Below are 19,148 nucleotides of genomic sequence, written 5' to 3' on the forward strand. Positions count from 1 at the left end.
TTCCTCAAAGCATCGAGCCGTTTCAGGCGCAAGGGACGACCAGGTATCCTAACTCGGGAACGGAAAAAAAAAAGGAGGAAAAAAAAAATACCCCCCCGCCCCAACTTAAGGCGTCAGTGGGGTGGGGTACTGGGGAGAAGCGAAAAAGGCAAAGAAGAAAATAACGTAGCAAGAGGAGCCAAGAAAACTTTCCATCCTGGATTCTCTACTTTTGATCCATGGACAGAGCCCAAGTCAGCCAAGTTACGGACAGAATATAAGCAGTAAGTACTACTGGAAAGCTTAGCCGAACTTGTCGCGGTAGTTCCGAAAGATGATGGAAGACGCCTGCTCGAAACAAAATAATTGGCTTAATAGAAATGTAGTAAACTGACTTGAGTTGCTTCAGGTTGAAGTTTCAGTGTGATATGTTACACTCCATTTTATTTGTTTCTGTGTAACTCTAAATCGCTCTTATGCTGTCTCCCCCACCCCTACGTTGTGTACTGAAGCTTGAAAACGCAATCTGCTTGAGATAGCATTTCAGCACAAAATTCTTAATCGGCTCTAGGATTATAGGCATATAAGGGGGTAATACTTGAGGAAAAATGTTTTTTTTTCCTTCTGAGCAAAACTATTTTTTCTTTGCAAAACAAAAAGCAAATCAACAGAAGAATCAAAGGTTAGCCTAACATCATTATTTAGCAAATGTTTACAAATGGAAAAGATAGCAAGTATATGCTGCTTTTAAAATCTTGTTTAATAGTTTGAAAGTGGGGCTACATTTTTAAGTACTTTTAACTGGCATTATATGTTTGCTGCTTATTTCTTCATACTTTATCCAGAATAGGACCAATCTTGAAACGCATATTTGGCTATCTAACTGGATGACTATATTGGTTCATGGGTTATTGTATCTGAAATGCATTAGCTCTTTTAAAGCTTAGACTTTCTTATTAACACATTTGTTTGCCGAGTCCATAGCTTTTATAAAGTGCATTCTTTCTCCAAAAGAGAAACTGGAACAGGTTAATAGTTCTGATAATAGTAAAGTTTATAAAGCCAAAGTTAAATGAACAATCAAGTTCTCTGAAAAATACTGTGTAGGTACTTGTTAGCTGAAGGTACCCCAAGCAGCATAGAAAGATGTTAAGAAATCAGGTGCAAAACTAGAACGTTCTGGTTAGCTCTCCTGTGCTGTGCAGCTGCCGTTATTTCTGCTTGAAGCACCCTACTTGTTAAATGTAGATGTAACTGACACAGTGGATTTGGATGCTTCTGAAATGGTATTTCTTGTTTGTTTTTTTCTCCCTCTTTCTGTTTTAGGTCCTTGCTCATTTTATTGTGACCTGCCTGTGGGAACGTTGTCTCCAACTCAGAGCAATATGGATCGGAGAAGTGAGAGTCCCTGCTTAAGGGATAGCCCAGAGAGAGGGAGCGGCAGCCCTGATGTCAAAGGTCCTCCCCCGGTGAAGGTGGCCAGGCTTGAACAGAATGGCAGCCCTATGGGAGCCAGAGGGAGGCTCAATGGTTCTGTCACCAAATCAGTGGGAGGTAACAAACCTAGCAGAACTAATGTATGCATAACAGTCTGGCGGCTGAGTTATAATAGCACAAGGTCTCAGGGTTCAGGTTGGCGTAGCTTGTGCGTCTTGGTGTAAGATTACGGAAAGAAAGTCAATGGCAGACAGTTAATGCCTCACTTTAACTGATGTCTCTCATCAGTAACCAATAGGCTCATTATGGTTAAATAAAGTGGCTTATGTAGAAAGTGGCATATTTTAGGCACTGTGCCATTTTATATGTGGAGTTAACTCCTTTATGTTGCGGTAGAGAGTGCCTTCTTTTTCCTGGAATGCTTAAAGTTGTTAAACACTTTGACTTACTATTAACAGAATACATAATAAGAATTTAGATTCTTTTATTTAAGAGTACTTGTCATTATCTTCTAAATAGTTATATATCTATATCTGGACCAACGTCAAAGTATTTAGCCCGTATGTAGTTTTTTTATTTATGCTGAAATAGCTTGTATTAAATAAACTATATTAAAGGGGGCACTTAATTTAGTCCCAAGAATTCTCTATTTTTGTTAAACGCTTTCTATGTATTTCACAATTTACATTATATTTTATTCTCTCTTAGAAGGATTTCAAAATCTTTAAATGTGTAAAAAAGTCATTTGAAAATCCATTTTAGGATAATATCTTAGGTCAACTTAATGTCACAAAATAGTGTATAAATTTTACTAATTAAGAATATGAGGATAAATATAAGCTTTTACCTTGTGTCTCACTTGTCACAAAAACTTAGAGGGAATTGGTGTATTGTTTCTTTATCTGTTCTTAGTTTAATTCAGCTGAGTTTTGTGAGATGTAGTTTAGGAGTTCAGGTGGCCTTCTAAATCTGTAATCCTAATCCATTTACAATTAATAGTTTGATGTCACTAAGTAAAATATAATGCAAATAAATATATAAGCCAAATCATTTCTTTACTTTCTTAGGAAAAACTAAGTTTATTTTGCTTTTGTGCAGAATTATATATCTATTTTAACAATCTTATGTCATTTGGATATTATATTTAAAGATATCTCATGTGCTCTATATAATTTTACAGTTTTAAATGACGCCATTTCAATAATTAACATTTAAAAACCTTTAAGATGCAGTTCAGTTACTTTAAAGATTTCATTTTTGAATGTCATAGCTCCTTCATCTTTCACTTCAATCACTTTAGGTTTGGAGGTGGATATTATAACAAGGTCATCTTTGTGCAAAATTTCTAAAATAAAAGAAATAATAATGGCAAACACATAGTTCTCTTAAATATAAAGCATGTTGTAATGCACATGGCAGCATTCTTACCTTGCAGCAGTTTATTAAAAAATGGATGTCTTTACAAATACCGAGTTCTTTGATAAGAAAAGTACGGTATAGCACCATTGCACCCTTTTTCACAGTTCAACCATTTTGTGTGTGTTCTTAGCTTTCCCTGTTTAGTAGAGATTAGTAATTGCTAAAGATTACTGAAAAGTTGTATCTTGAGGTTTCCTTTATCTGTCTCTCATTCTTTCTCCCTTGTCCTCCATTTTAGTTATTTATATATTCTTAGGTAATTTAAATATTTTTTTTGTACTGGATAAAAAATATTCAATGGCTTCAGAGCTTTGATGAATGTATTGAGTTGTTTTTAGCATTCTTATTGTAATCTTTGAGATAAGAAAAAAATAATTAAATAAGTTATAGAAAACTCTGAAAGTAATAACAGTAATTGATTTGTTGCTTGCTACGCTTTTTGCAACTGTTTCAAAATGAACCATGGGGGAGATCGGGACAAGTTAAGAACATTCATTTTGAGAAAATGTTTGTAATTTGCATTGTTGCTTTCTGGTGATTTGTTAAATACATTGCGGACTGATAGGTTTTTAATTTTTAAAAAATATTTTGGAGGAGTTTGCAAATGTTGCCTTACTACTACAGGGTTTTGCCACAAAAAAATTCTCAATAAATGGTAATGATATTAGTATGACAAGAGACAGGATTTTTTTTTTTTTTTTTTGTGAAGTCTTTCATTTCTCAGGGTCCTCTTCTAAGAACTTAACTTTTCATGCAATGCTAATTGTTTTAAATTAACAAACCATATTATGGTATTAATGTCCTGTTTCATGCAGGTTCTTGTAATTGTAGCACCTGTTACCAATTGAATGAAGGCACTAAGAATAATTTCAAAAATCGTTCTTAATTCTATTACACTGAATACTAAGGCAATTAAATATTAAAATAGTAAAATTAGACCATCTTAGGAAGTGGGTGATAGATAAAATTGATGTAAATTTTATTTTAGCTGCTGTAACACTTTCTGTCTTATAAAATTTTCATTGTTATTGTGCTTCAAAAGTGTATTTTGTAAAAACGATCAAGAAATCTGCTCATAGAATTAGGCATAAATTACAGAAGATTGCCTTGCTTCAAATAGTACATTTTTATAGAATAAATATATCCTTTTAATTACAATACAACCCAATATTTCTAATCCATTTTGTAAAATAAATTGCTGCACAGTATAAATTCTGCCATGTGCATTACAACATGCTTAATCTGAATTTTATAGATTTGAGGATAGTAAATTATAACAGAAAGGGAAAGCGGTTTAGAGAAAGGAGTAAACGAAGGAATCTAGCTACACTGAAGGAATATTTGGTATGTAAAACAATAAAAAGATGTCTTGAGATGGTCCAAGTATAATGACAGTTTTAAAAATAATACATAATTTAGGAAAGTTACAAATTCTTAAAATAGCACTGTAGTTTTTTTTAAGGATCACCAGACTGTAATTATCTTATTTTTGTTGGGGAAAACAAAAAAGCCCATTGATACTTCCCATACGATTTTAAAGCACACTCTCCTCTTTATCCCTCCAATTATTATTTGTGCAGACCTAAGATTATAACATTAGTTATGTTAAGATGCACATCTCTGAACACAAACTTATTCTTTTTTGAATTTTTATTTTGAGATGTAGATTACAGAAAACTTTTGTTGCTAATGGCAAGTCATATGTTTTTCAGTTAACACTTCTTGTCCTTTACTATATTAATTTCAGTAGAACTAGTCAAGATTAGCTGCTGCTTTCACCCCCCCCTCCCTCCCCCTTCTTCTGGTATTCTAGCACTTCCTGCAATTCCTAGATGCTCTGTTTTAACCATCTATGTAATAAAACAGAAATGCTGTGATATGCTCATGATTGGCAGGATTTATAGTAAGTCTGTGGGAGAAAAAAGCAAATATCTCTTTAAAATACATATGACGCCTGGGAGAGAGGTTAAAGCAAGCAAGAGCTCTGGGGTGTTGACAGCTTTATATCCCTGCTGGGTAACATTCACTTACTAGAATTGGCGTCCTCTCTCAGTTACTAATTTGCTCCATAAGGATTTTGAAGAAAAGAAAAGGATGATTAATAGCCAGAAAACTCAGATTTCTAAAAATGCTGAATAAAATTATCTGTTCATGACTAGTCAGTTTTTATGTACATTTATCCTTTATTAGTGTTTTAAAACCTTAATAAGACGGTGGTCTTCATCTCATTATTTTAAAATGAGGTCTATAAAAATCTCTTGAGACGCCTTAAAATTTTGCTCCTAAGTTAAATACAGAAAAATAACATAACATGCCAACATCAGATCTAAGAAAAAGAGTACCTAGATCTGAAGTTGACAAGTTATACTATTTTCATACTTGATCCATCCAGTTTCTTGAGTTGTATTATAAGGCTGAAATGCACATATTATCAAGTCTTGTGTATTTTTTTAGACTGATTCAGAAAGTATAGGTTTTGCTTAAACAGTTATCTAGTGGGTGAATGCGTGAATGAAAAGTAGTAACACTTTTGTAGTTTCTCAATATATCTCAAAGTTTAGTATATCATATAGTTCACATGTTCAGTCAGATATGGTATTTTTAACATGGATGATAAAAATATTGAAGGCCCGAACCAGTCATACTGATATTTACTGAAATCAGTCCAATGAAATAAGTGAGTGGTATTATAACTAACTTAAATGCCATTCTTTTTAGTAGTTGTATTCTAAGGATATCTAGGCTGGAACCCAACCTATTTTATTCAGTGTAGATATATATTTCTCAAATTGGCTTAACAAGAAAATACAAAGTTCTGTTTTCAAGTTTTAATAAAATAGCTAGTGGTCCAATATGACATATGATTGAAAAATATATCCCATTACATTTACTCTGAAGTAAATGGACATTAGGTTCCGGCCTTAAACCTCAGATCAGGATCTCAAGCTTATACAGTTTACTTAATGAATTCAATGTTGCATAGTCCCAAATAGGATTCCAGTTTTTGTTTTAAGACCTAGCATGTCATTGTTAAAATCTTCATGTTACAAAGATTAATGCTGTATTTAATAGAACTGGGCACATCTTTTATTACTGTTGCAAGGGTCATGAGGGGAAAATCAACAGTTAACTTTTTGCTGAAACATTACAATGGAATCTATAGTAATGTGTGTGTTCTAATGTGTTAATGGAATAGTATTCATGACATTTGTTAACATACTTTTCTCGCAAATAAAGTTGTTTTTGCAACTGAGTGGTGATAACACTATAGTGCTGAAGTTTTCAGTTTTTCTCCTGTTGGTATTGTTTTATCTGTGTATGAAGTACTGTAAAACGTGATAGAAAAGTAATCTAGTTTTAGTGATTGTGACATTTTTATTATTGCTTGATTTTGGAATATATGTGGTTTACATAATCCTGAACTGGTAGTGCTTTTTAAATGCAGTATCAGTTTAAAATATTGTAAAGCCTGTTTATTTTTACAGTGTTAATAGTCAGAATTAAAATCTTCAAAATAATTGTGGAGTAATAAGCTGTTAAGTAAGTTAGAAATTGAATATTTTAAGAAATCAGAATTTATAACTTAATTGAACATTGAGATGTGCTTTTGGAGTCAACTTTCTCAATATATTTTGTCTTCTCATAAGAATATAGCTCTTTTGTGGGTTTCAGAATTTGGTCTTTTGGTTTCAAGATTATGCAATTCTATATTCAGAATGAGCATATGGTATAATCCAATAAAGAACCTGGGATTGGTGTTTTACATAATTTTGGAACACATCTTCTGAAATATTTTACATAAAGTCATAATTTTGATGGATTTCAAGATGAGTTGTAATGCAATTTGTTTATTTGCTTCAAAGACAAAAAGATTAGCTTGTTAAAGAAGAGAATGTTCAATGCCATTATATAAACTAATAACAAAATCTGTGTAGTAAAGGAAAAAAAACAAGGAATCCAGCCTTAACTCTAAAAGTGGATATGAGAATGCATTCTAAATAGAATGCAGTTTTAAATAGAATGTACTTGCTTAGAAATGATGACTTCATTGGAAAAAATATACTTAGGACATTATAGTTACATAGTATTTAAACTTGTGATACTACTCCTTCCTAGGAAGGAAGGAAGGAAGGAAGGAAGGAAGGAAGGAAGGAAGGAAGGAAGGAAGGAAGAAAGAAAGAAAGAAAGAAAGAAAGAAAGAAAGAAAGAAAGAAAGAAAGAAAGATAATAAAGAAACCCTTTACTCGTATAAACTATTTCAAGAAAATTTGACACTTTTTCCTTTTTATACATGAACCTTCATTCAAGGTAATAAGTAATAAGATTTGCTGTACAAATTTGTCCCTGTTCTTTCTTTTAAGTACCTGGTAGAATATTGCGCTGATTTGTTTCCTAGTGAAGTACATGCAGTTAGACTTGTTACAGATGAAAACTTTGTCCTTCAATCTTGCAGAAAGGCATACATTTAAGACAATTGCTTTTTTAAATGATAGGTATGAGAGTTTATTGGCTGAAAAGCTGTTATGTAGATGTATGCAGTATATGCATTTCTCTATATCATATAAAGTATGTCTAATGTAATATTTAACTTGGGTAAATATGGCTATATTAGTATCAGTGTAAAACATATGTTTCAGTAGTGCAAATTCCTTGAGCTGAAATTGAAATGACTTCAGCTGAAAGTTAAGAGGAGGGAAAAGTGTAGGAAGTTGTATTAGTTTTTCAATCTTACTCATTTATGTGAAGACGTTCAGAGACAGGGAAGTGTTATTTTAATAGCAAAATCAAGGCTGGCTGGGTGACTTTAGGCCAGTCACTCTCTGTCAGCCCAACTCACCTCACAGGATTGTTGTGGGGAAAATAGAAGGAGGAAGGAGTATTAGGTATGTTTGCTGCCTTGAGTTGTGTATACAAATAATAAAGGTGAGATAAAAATAATAAAATAAATAAATAAATAAACATTCTGAGTTAATAATGAATTAATTTATTATTTCCAAAAGCTAAAAATAAAAACATGGAATTATTTGAAAACAAATAAAAAAAACTTTTCCTGATTGTAGTATAATAAATAAGTCAGGTTAATAAATATGCAATATAATAAATCTTAATAAATAGCCAATTGATACAGAAACCAATGAATCAGTAAATGTTTATTTAATAATAAATAATGCATTGTTATAATTAGCAATGCATTTTTTAGAAGAAGTGCTACAGTTGGGAATACCTGTAAATTTTGGAAAATTTTACTCTTATATGTGAGTAGATAGTTCATTCAATGTTATTCAACATCACTTAATTACAACTAAAATAACATTAGCTGACTTAAAATTGATAGAGTTATTTGCTGGGGGAAAGGCTGGTAATTGTTTTGTAGTACTTCTATGTATTAAACCTCAACATCTTCTGCTATTAAAACTAAATGCATTGTATGAAAATTCTTATTAGGTTTCTGGTACGACTCTTGTATATATGTTTGAGTGAAAGAAGAATTGAAAGCATTATCTTTCTGGAGAATATTGACTTTGAACCATAGTGTCTGTTTCAAAATTTAACTCTTTTTTTCCTTCTGAGATAATGATGAATCAATCTTATTTTAATTGGTTCCTACTGTATAAACTCCACAGAAACAGATGCACTTTCATAGGAAGACATTCTATAAGTGAAACTCTGTTTTAAGACCCAAAGCCACAACTGACAAACATTTGAGAAGCTGATGATTTCAGAAAAATATATTTAATTATCTTTGCCATGCTGAATTTTCCCACCATATTTAAGTTAAGCATTCATCATAGTGTTAAATATTTAAATATTTATTTTGGAACTACTTAAAAACATAAAAAAAAACCACTGATGTGCATGAATTATACTATCCCCCCCAAAAAAAGATTACAGTTAATGATGTTTTTTGAGAAGGGAGATGTTTCTTTGTTTTTACTGTATTAATAATACATGTTTTTTTCAACAATACAATTATTTGAAATTAGGGAGAAATAATATATCATTTGAAAGTAAATTTAATTAAATTGGAAAGACAATTTTACAATCAGTTCTACTCCTTTTCCTGTATTAAATGCATAAATATAGAAATATGTGCCTATTGTTGGTATGTTATATTTTCTAATACTTAAAACAAAATTAATAATTAATATACACATGCAAATATCTTGGAAACTTGATTTCTGCAACTCTAATTTAGATATGTAGTGTGTAATTATTATTTAATGATATGTATATATTTCCTGCAACAAATAAAATGTAGCATTAGGATATTTGAATTCAAGCATTTTGAAATGCTTATCATATGAAAAGTCTATCTTAAGCTATTTTATCAGTTTTATATATATGACTGATAAACATGAACTCCAGGATGAATTCTGAAAAACTGAAAAACGAAAAGTGAGAATGTATTTAGTATAAAAGAAAATTAGGCTTAAATTTATGGGATTTAAATATTTCATATTGTACTTAATACTTTGTTTTCAATAAAATTTATATCTGCTCTATGTGATTATCATGAAAAATGTCACAATCCCAAGTTTCGCTATAAATAAATGGTATTTCTTTGTACTTTACAATTATTTTCTAAATATATTCTATTCTGGAGTCCTTTTTTAAAGTTTAAGTTCTTTAACTGCTCATCAACAGAAGAACAAATAGTAGAATAATATAAAGACTTCAGTGAAAATTTTTACACTGTAAAAACAAAGATTTCAACATATAAGTTATTTCATCAGCGATGTATTATGAAATAACTACATGCTTTTGATAATTAGCCTGTAAATCATGACATTGCTTTTATGTTTTCTTAGTATATGTATTTTTTAAACATATTTCTGATAAAAATAGGATGCAGATAGTTTTGATCAATCCAGTCACCTTATAGGACACATTGAATATACCATGAAACACATAAATATAGCCATGTTGAATGCTATAGAGGTCACTGAAAAAAAAGCAGTAAACATAGAAATATAGTAACTGCTTGTGATCAGGAAGGATTGTTTTTGTATGCCTCAGTAAAAATGGGAATTAAGCCATGTTTTTTAACTCTAAAGGATTAAAGCATGCTGTATTGTTAGAAATTAACAGTCTTGAATGGAAGTTTATTTGCTAACAACAGGGACCATGTTTAATGTAAGACTTGTTCATGCCATAGGAATTTGCCTAGTTCTTGTTCTTCCTTTGCCACGACTTCAAATTTACTACAGATGGTTCCCCAACCATCTTTATGGAGTAGAGTGTGCAAAGGGAAGATATAAATTGATCTATAAGTAATTTGCAATCATTTGATGAACAGACACAACTACTGTTTGATGTCATGCTTTTTTATATGCTTTGTAGGTAACAGTTTGAGCTTTCATTAGAAAATGTTCTAATATATCCATACTGGTTTCTGGTGGTTATAAGAGTATAATCTCCATCTGGTAATTTTTATATCTGAGAAGAGGATAAATTAATTTAAAGGATAAACATATAGAAGAACTTTAAAACAACAGCAAAGTGCCTTTTATCTTAATATTGCCAATATTCCTACAAATGGTACTCGTCAAACTTGCTAGATCACTTTACTTTTTAAAAATGAAATAATGATCAGCTACAAGGTTTTGTAAGTGTACCCATCTGCCCTGTAAAGAACCAAACTAAAAAGAGACAATAGGCTTTATCTTGGAGGGAATGGCAGATAGCTTTTTTCTAAATAACTATTTTGAAACAGAATATATTCTCAGTGTTACCATTTTATGAATAGACAACTCCTATAGCCATTTTGTGGGAGCACTCAAAATATACTTTCAAAAATTGATTGGCTGCTTGGGGGATCTATGTCTTAATTTATGATTCTTTTGCATTCATTGTACATGGAAAGTAAAATGTCAGCAACTTTGTGATACTTAAAGCAGTATAACATTTCCTGGCACCTTCCCCAACTTTTTATTTGCTGCTTATACTTATTCCTTTTGGAATTACTGTTTTATTAAAAAACGACAGGATAAGTACATAAGTAGGTATACTTTCATATAGGTACATGTCAAATTTAACGAACGTACCTGATGTTTATCACGTTTAATTGGTTAGACACGTTTGATTATTACCTTATACTAAATACGTTAAGACACAATGATACTTTTCTTTAAACTAAGGTTTATTTTAACGAATCTTAATATCGGTTTCGGACTATATTTGAAGTCTATTACTGAATCAATGGAAATACATTGTTTTGCCAAAATGAAATATGTTAATTCTAAAAAACATTCTCATGCAAATTAATATCATGGCATTCGCCCTTCATTTTAATTAAATAGAGTCATTAATAAATGAAGCTTATTTTCAGTCATTTCATTACTAGCTATTTATTATATGAAGCAAAGCTGGCCTTGAGATTTATATATAAAGGATATCTAGTTTAGGTAGAAATCTTATGTGTATTTAGCTCTAAATAAATCTTCTGGAATTTAATACTTCCATTTAGAATACAGTAGGTATTTGAGAGTTTATTATTAGTTGATTACTATGACACAACAAAATAATATCCTAGCTGTAGGCCTAGTATATACTGGAATAAATATAGACTTATGTCCTAAAATTCATACACTGCCTAAATACCGTATTTGACAATAACTCCTAGGTAGAAATTTAGTCAGTATAAATATTTTGGATTAGGTTTTGGTATTTAGATCTTTTTTCTTAATAATTGCTGTTGGAGTTTGATCATTAATGTAGCATGCTCTGTGAATAACCTATGTAAAATTAAGTAAAAAACTTAATATGCTTATTTCTAAGATTTGATACTTTATATGGTACTTGCTAAAGGAATAAAATTTTCATTTACGGGTTATGCATTACTATGCAGTAAAAGGTGCCTTTCATAATGTATTTTCCCAATTTACAAATACCTTTTTTACCGTAATCCTTGCATATGAGCTGAGTATCATGATAGATGTCTCCTTAAGTATTGTAATAAAAAAATGACTTGTATTTTGAGGCTGTAGATAGTTTATGTTGTTTTGGACCAATTTCCCAAGCAATGATAGAAAACAGATTACAATAACAATTATACAGTCAGAAGATGCAATATCCATTTCTGCTTTAATTGAGTGAACGAATAATAAAAACATCACTAAGAAAAATGAGATGGATCTGTCACATTACCAATTTTCAGACCTTGAGAAAATGCAGAGAAACTGAAGTAGGTTTACTTTACCTCATCTTGTTAACTAAAATTTTATTTATAGTAGAAAATATGTTACTTGCGTTCACAGATGTGGACAAGGTTTTAGGAATTGCTGTTTTTCAGATGTTAAAGTAGAGTGAAATATTCAAGTTTGAGCTGAACTGGGACGCTTCCTATTGTCTGTATAGTTTTGCTTTTTCTTTGTTCTTTGCAATTGGAGCATTCACAGTCTGTCATTTTATAAAAATGAATACAAAACTACGTTATGTTCCTAAAATGTATTTCTGATTTGATTCTCAACTTTTTTTCATGACTGAAATATTCACATTAATGAAATGGACTTCCGTACCTCAACTTTTCTCTCTGTAGATTCCTAAAGCCCCTGAAAATTTGGCTGTGCTATGTAAGGAAGTCTTAGGAGTAATCAGAAATTTTATGTGCATATGTAGAGGGAAGTTAAGAAATATGCCCTCAGCTACATGAACAGAGGCGTAACAAGACTCTACATTAATACATTAAATAGATCTTTTCCAGCTATTTGGATTAATTTATGCAGCCACATTGTATTATTTATCTCCTCCTACTGAAAAGTTTGTGTCTGAAAACAATTATTTGAGTTAGACCTTCAAAATGTTCGAAATACATTGTACTATGCCCTTGCTATTATTGAATCAGAGCTCAATCTGTCTAGAATGATTTCAGTTGAAAGAAAAGGATACAATAATATAGTAAGAAAAGAATACAGTAGGAAAAGTCAATAGTGTGTGCATTAATAAAAGTAAAAAAATAAAGTAAACAAATATTGATGCAATAATGTTATATAATAACATTACAATAATAATGTCTCTTCCAAATTTTGGGCATACAGTACTGAGCACTTTTTTTGAGAATGAACTTATGTAATATGTGCATTTTCTAAAAGCCTTTTCTATTATTTATAAAGTGATGGATAAAGGTCCATTGCAGTACAAGGATATAGTGGCATTTCCCCAATGAATGACTTTAAAATCTACCAAATTGTGGTCAGTGAATAGAAATAGTACCTATCAAAATTGTAATGAGCATGAGAGTTAAATGAATGACCACACGTACATGAAACAAAGACCTGTCATCTTAGTTTTTGACAGTGGTAAACCACATAGTCCCCAGAAATACCCTGAGTGAATAGCAAGTTATTTAATATTGATATGTTTGTTGTCTCAGATACTTGAGACAATTTATCACAGGAAGTAAATTTATATGGAAGAAATATGTAGGTGTACAGAGTCAGTGGCATGTTACTTAAATCTGATGTTACATGGAATATCTGCAGAATGGGTTAAATTTAATGATATATAAACATTTGCTGCTTTGGTAATGATAGTTAACTTTTTCTTTCTTCATTCTGCACTCAATGTGCCCTCAAGTCTGCTGAAGAGTATTCACCAACCATGGAGAAGAAGACTGAGAGGCTACATAAAAAAAGTAGAGAGTACATCAGCCAAGGGATTGTTGAATGCAAGTTAATAGTATAATAGTCTTCTTGTTAAGAAGACATGTAAAAGCTTATGGTTTACTTAGTTAAAAACAATTTTCAGAATATAACTTCTGTTATAATCTATAATCTTTTGAAGTCAGGTCATATAAGGAGAACAATAAATATAAATTACTGAACAAAGGTGGTCTATGCAACTAGCCTAGTTATATTATGAAATTATTCATCTACTAGATTGATGATTCAGATCCTAAGGTTGAAAAAAGTGCATAGTAATCAAAGTTACAGTTAATTTGAAATTTTTAGAACCACAAGGGTTTTTAAAAATGAAAATTAACAAGCAACATATTTACATATATTAAGGAAGATCGAGTACCTTGGGTATCTTTCTTATACTAAAACATTTTGACATTTTTTTTTAAAAGGCAGGATTTCATGCTTCCTAGGCAAGTACATAGAAATCTAATTATTCGAGCTGGTACATTTTGAAAAGATAAATACTTTTTCATATACAATTACTGTATATTTTTCCTATGCATTCTTAAGCATAATCAGTATATAATGTATACCAAACTCTGAAGATGATTGTGCCTGATGGTTGCTGAAAAATTGAAAGAAGTTTTTAGATGCCTGATGGTTGCTGAAAAATTGAAAGAAGTTTATCTTCAAACCAGGGCTTCATTTCTAAGTACCAGGATTGTCTATTTTTTTCCTTTCCTTCCTCAAATACAATCTAGCTCAGGGGTAGTCAACCTTGGCTCTTTTATGACTCGTGGACTTCAATTCCCAGAATTCCTGAGCCAGCTTAGCTGGCTCAGGAATTCTGGGAGTTGAAGTCCACGAGTCATAAAAGAGCCAAGGATGACTATCCCTGAGCTAGCTGAATTCTCTGGAGACAAACACCTATTTTAGAACAATAATGTGAGAAAAGAAGAGATGGTAAAGCTACAGCTCAGGCTAGAACAACTGAGATAGCAAGCAAAAGTGATTAATATATGGGACATACTAAAAACAGGGAATCCCAACCCCTGGGCTGTGGCCTGCTATTGGGCCGTGGCCTGTTGGGAACCAGGCTGCTGAAGCAGCGGGTGAGCACGTGAAGCTTTATTTGCACATGTGCTGGATTTAGGTTGCACACGTGAAACCATGCCCCTCCCACCAAAACTGCCACCACCGCTGGTCTGCGAAACCAAAAAGGTTGGGGACGTGTGTACTAATAGGGTTAGTTATACAGGTAGTCCTTGACTTACAACCATAATGGAACCTGAAATTTTGATTGTTAAGTTGTTGTGGTGATAAATTGAATCACTATGTGACTGGACTTGATTTTGCAACCATTTTTATGACATTGTTAAGTGACTCCCTGAAGTTGTTAAATGAATCATGTGGCCACAAGTCCAAATCCATCTTATGTAATGGATGTTTTTCTTGCTGGAAAACAGCAAAAAAAAAGTTGTAAAAAGTGACCTCAAGATGCTGCAATCAGTTGTAAATGTGAGCCAGTTGCCAAACGTCCCAAATACAGCTGTATGACTGTGAGGTGGAGAAAACGGCAGTCATAATTTTGAGGATGAGTAACTTTTTTTTTAGTCTCTCATAACTTTGAACGGTTGTTAAGCAGCCTGTTGTAAGTTGAGGACTATCTTTAATGGCATAGGTTAATGTGTTCCTTTTCCTAGTTTGGAAGTAGTGGCACTAAATCAGAATGAGGAAAGGAACTGGAACTAATCATAAGTGTTTGGACACAGTTAAGTTATGAATTACTAAGCTTTTGTTTGGCTTTATATCTATTTTACCCATGACATGTTCTCCCCCTCTCCCTCTGGCTCCAGTTTCTTGACCATGTCTTGTATTTTCATCAGATTCTACTTTTGGATTCTATAAAAAAAGTAGTAAAGTTGGTCATTTGGTTAAATATAGTGAAGTATTCAAAGTATTTATAAGAATCGTAATGAACTGTATGGGTTCAAATTAATTATAAATCAAGATCTTCTCTTAAGATCCTTTGCTTTTTTTCCTTTCTACTACCCCCCCCCCCCGACTGTTAGGAAGGAATAGATTATTTTTGCAATAATTATGCATTGATTGTTTGCAAAGGTTTTCTGGAAGTCCGATGGAAGAGCACCTATGGCTGGAAAGCTGTAGTTGTTTACCTTGGTTGAAATAATTAAAAGTTTGTTTCAATTCAAATGAAACGAAAACACCTCCCTATAGCTATATAACACATTCACTTTTATATGTGCTGTTATTTAAAGCAGCTCTTTTGGCTACTGGAGATCAATTAACTGATACAAATAGTAGAGGGCAACCAGAAGGCTGATGACAGTCAAGTAAATAAAGAGCTCCAAGCTATTATGTAGTGGGCGATTGCTCCCATCTCTATATCCATCACTAACAATGAAATAAAAATGGCAATGAACAATCTAGACTGCCATGAATACCTGATTTAAAGCAGGAGTAAGCTGCCTTCTGTGGGAACGTGAGAACTGCATTGAGAAACCCAATGCCATAAAGTCAGCAGTGTTGTACAGTGGGGATTTCCCTTTTTCCTTTGCTATTCAAAACCCTGTTAGGGCTTACGCTACAATTTTCACGGATTTCCTGATGTAAAATAGCAGTTTTCTGTAATCACAGTTGGATGGGGCTCTGGGGATTACAAAAATAATTTCAAGAACTAAATGCAGCCCCAGGGTTGCAATAGGTTTGCCCTTCGTTTAAGATGTATGTCAAAAGCAAACTGTTTTTAATAAGAATTTGAATTTGGGTATTTATAGTAAGAAACAAGGAGCTTTTACTTTAACAACAATGTCATAGGGCAATTAAAAAGTACGTGGGCACATTGATATGCCATTCTTTCTATTTACAATGAATATTGCCAATATTATATTTGCCTGAAATACAGGTTACATAATAAATTAATTTTAAAATTGTAGCCCTGAGCATTCAGATTTAACAACAAACCATTTCGTATCAATATTGTACAAAATGTATGAATACTAATATTTATAGTAAATGTACTATGGAGTGTTCTTTACATTTAGCAGATTTTTCAGGTTTTATAAACTAATTTTAAACAAACGCATGACAGGTTTTTCCCAGGATTTTCCTTATGTTCTCAAATGTGGCAGCCAGTCTGCTCCCACATGATAGCAATGCCATTTGGTACCTGAAGCAGGCCTCCTCCCCGCTTCATTAATCCAGAACCTTCTGTCTGCCTTCTTAACTTTTGCTGCTTTGCTGCACAGCCACATACAACAATGCCACACAAATACATTCCCATCAGCTGCTGCTGGTGCCTGAACTGCTTCTGCCCAGAGCAGCTGCATTTAGGTCCCTGCACAGAATGAAATGGAGGTGTTTTCTTCTATGTATGACTCAGAACTTCTGAAATTGAGGTGGTAGCCTAGGTGACCAATAGAAGCTGGGCAGATCATAAACTGCTTCCTTGATGAAGTATGGTAAAAATTGTGTCAGGAGAGAAGAGAAAATGTTATTTTAAATGGGAAAAAACTATGACTTCGTGGCTCCCTCAGCAGCAAGCAGAGTCATCAGAATATGTGATTTTAAAAAAGGTTCATGCTTAAGGGATGGGAGGATCAGCCCATAGTGTGTCAGTTGCAGAAGAACAAAAAGAATATTTGTGAAGGTGCAAGTGGCCCTTGTTATCTGCAGTGTCTGGGTTCTAGTTGTAATGGCTTTAGCCATCTGGCTCGCGGTGAGATGGGTGGCAAACAAATTAAATAAATAAATAATGAAACTGCAAATAATTGACAGTATACTTAAGAGGTTCTTTCACTGGTGGAATAGCTATGCAGAGTGGAAAAACCATCACAAATCATTTGATACAGATTGGGTGACTCTCTCATCATTATGCCAGTTTCTCTTCTCCAAAGAGAAGAGAAACCAGAAGCTGAAAGGAAGCCACATAGAATCTCACTATCTCACTATCAGGTCGACTCAGTCAGATCCACAGTGACTAAGTGGATCCTTCAAAATGTACTTTCAGCATGAGTGAAAGTATTTTGCTCATGTTTAAAGTAACAAGAAGAGATGCGATGGCTCAGCAGTTAAAGATGTTGAGCTTGTCAGCTGGAAAGCTGACAGCCTGGGTTTGAGACCTGAGGGTCACATGACAGGGTAAGGTCCCATTACTTGCCCCAACTCCTGCCCAACAAGCAGTCTGAAAGCATGCAAATGCTTTCTGGAATAACCTGCCTCCAGAAGCGGTGAATGTTCCAACACTGGAAGTTTTTAAGAAGAGACTGGACAGCCATTTGTCTGAAATGGTATAGGGTTTCCTGCCTGNAGGGAGGGAGGGAGGGAGGGAGGGAGGGAGGAAGGAAGGAAGGAAAAACAGAAAGTATGTGAAAACTAAAGTCCAGTCTCATACAAGTCTAATAAATTATTTAATTATCAATTGGAACATGTAAAATAATGGATGAGAAAGCTCACAAATTGTAACACTATTGGGAATCAAATATTTCTTGCAAGGGGAAAACCATGAATGTGTCTCTTATGAATTTTTAAAGAATTTTAAGAGAAATATCAGTTAGTGACCTACTGCACATGTAGACTTGCTTTTTGCCAAGGTTATCATTGCCTAGGAGGAAAATTAATTTGTAACAGCTAAAAACAATAAGGAACTCTGAAGAGAGAGAGAGAGAGAGAGAGAGAGAGAGAGAGAGAGAGAGAGAGAGAGAGAGAGAAACATTGGTATATAACAAACACATGCAAATTCCCTACAGTATAGTTGACAGCAATTAGTGGGATTTACTTTTGAATATATAAAAAGTAGCATTGTTCATGTTTTCAATTCAGACTTCATTTCATCCTAAGCCACAACTTTCTTTTATACATAGTTAGGCATGAAAAGCCGACTATGGATGGAGATCCATTTATCGAGAATTCCATAGCTCTCACTTATATGGATTCCAACAAATAACAAAACAGCATTTATGCTTCAAAATGGTTGTTTCACAGATTAGTATTTGGAAAAAGTATTACCCACCTCAATTATTCCAGAGCCTGCCTTCTTCCTTCTTGATATATACATGAATGCAGCACCCCAAAGTGGCAAATAGAATCTGGAAAGATTACAGACTCAAAATACCTGTATTTAATACTTCCATAAATATGCTGGTATGGGAAACAGCTGATTAAATTAAAAAAGATATTAATATAGGTTTTATATTTATAAAAAGGAATAATATATTCTATTAGGTATAAATGTCATTGCTATTATTAAAATATTTTTGGATATGGGAAGGACAGCTACTTTCAAGGAACTAAACAATTATTGATGGTATTCCTTCTGTATCATGTTCCCGGAATTTACTTCCAATGTATTACCGTGTTGTGTTTATTTAGTTCAAAGTTGTTTCATGCAGACTTATATTTTAATTTGTTTAGTGTCTCTTGTGATAGAAAATAAAATGTTTTTGTTTTTGAACGGTAAGAAATAATAATCTGTTTAGATAGTACTTATTCATACTAAGGATTAATGGCCAAAATAATTTTACAAAAAGTGGCTATTTAAAGCACAATTGTCAAAAATAGGCATTACAAGATATTGTAATTAGATATCTGGTTCAAGGAATAGTTGTGATTAATGGGAATCGGAATTTTATTTTGAAAATGAATGGTTGTATAGTACAGGGATCACTGTATTTG

At 32.7% G+C, this 19,148-nt stretch overlaps 1 protein-coding gene across 1 annotated transcript in view; it reads left to right on the forward strand.

Annotated features, from left to right (window-relative positions):
* Positions 1-217: 217 nt before the first annotated feature.
* The window catches only part of SATB2 (SATB homeobox 2), a 127,112-nt gene continuing 108,181 nt past the window's right edge, over positions 218-19,148 (forward strand). The window contains exons 1-2 of the mRNA XM_015813030.1: positions 218-263; positions 1,306-1,533. Of these exons, the coding sequence (XP_015668516.1) occupies positions 1,365-1,533 (169 nt within the window). The 5' untranslated portion in view covers positions 218-263; positions 1,306-1,364. The remainder of the gene's footprint in view (positions 264-1,305; positions 1,534-19,148) is intronic.

This window comes from Protobothrops mucrosquamatus, unplaced genomic scaffold (assembly GCF_001527695.2).
Source record: "Protobothrops mucrosquamatus isolate PMUCROS unplaced genomic scaffold, P.Mucros_1.0 scaffold129, whole genome shotgun sequence".
NCBI lineage: Eukaryota > Metazoa > Chordata > Lepidosauria > Squamata > Viperidae > Protobothrops > Protobothrops mucrosquamatus.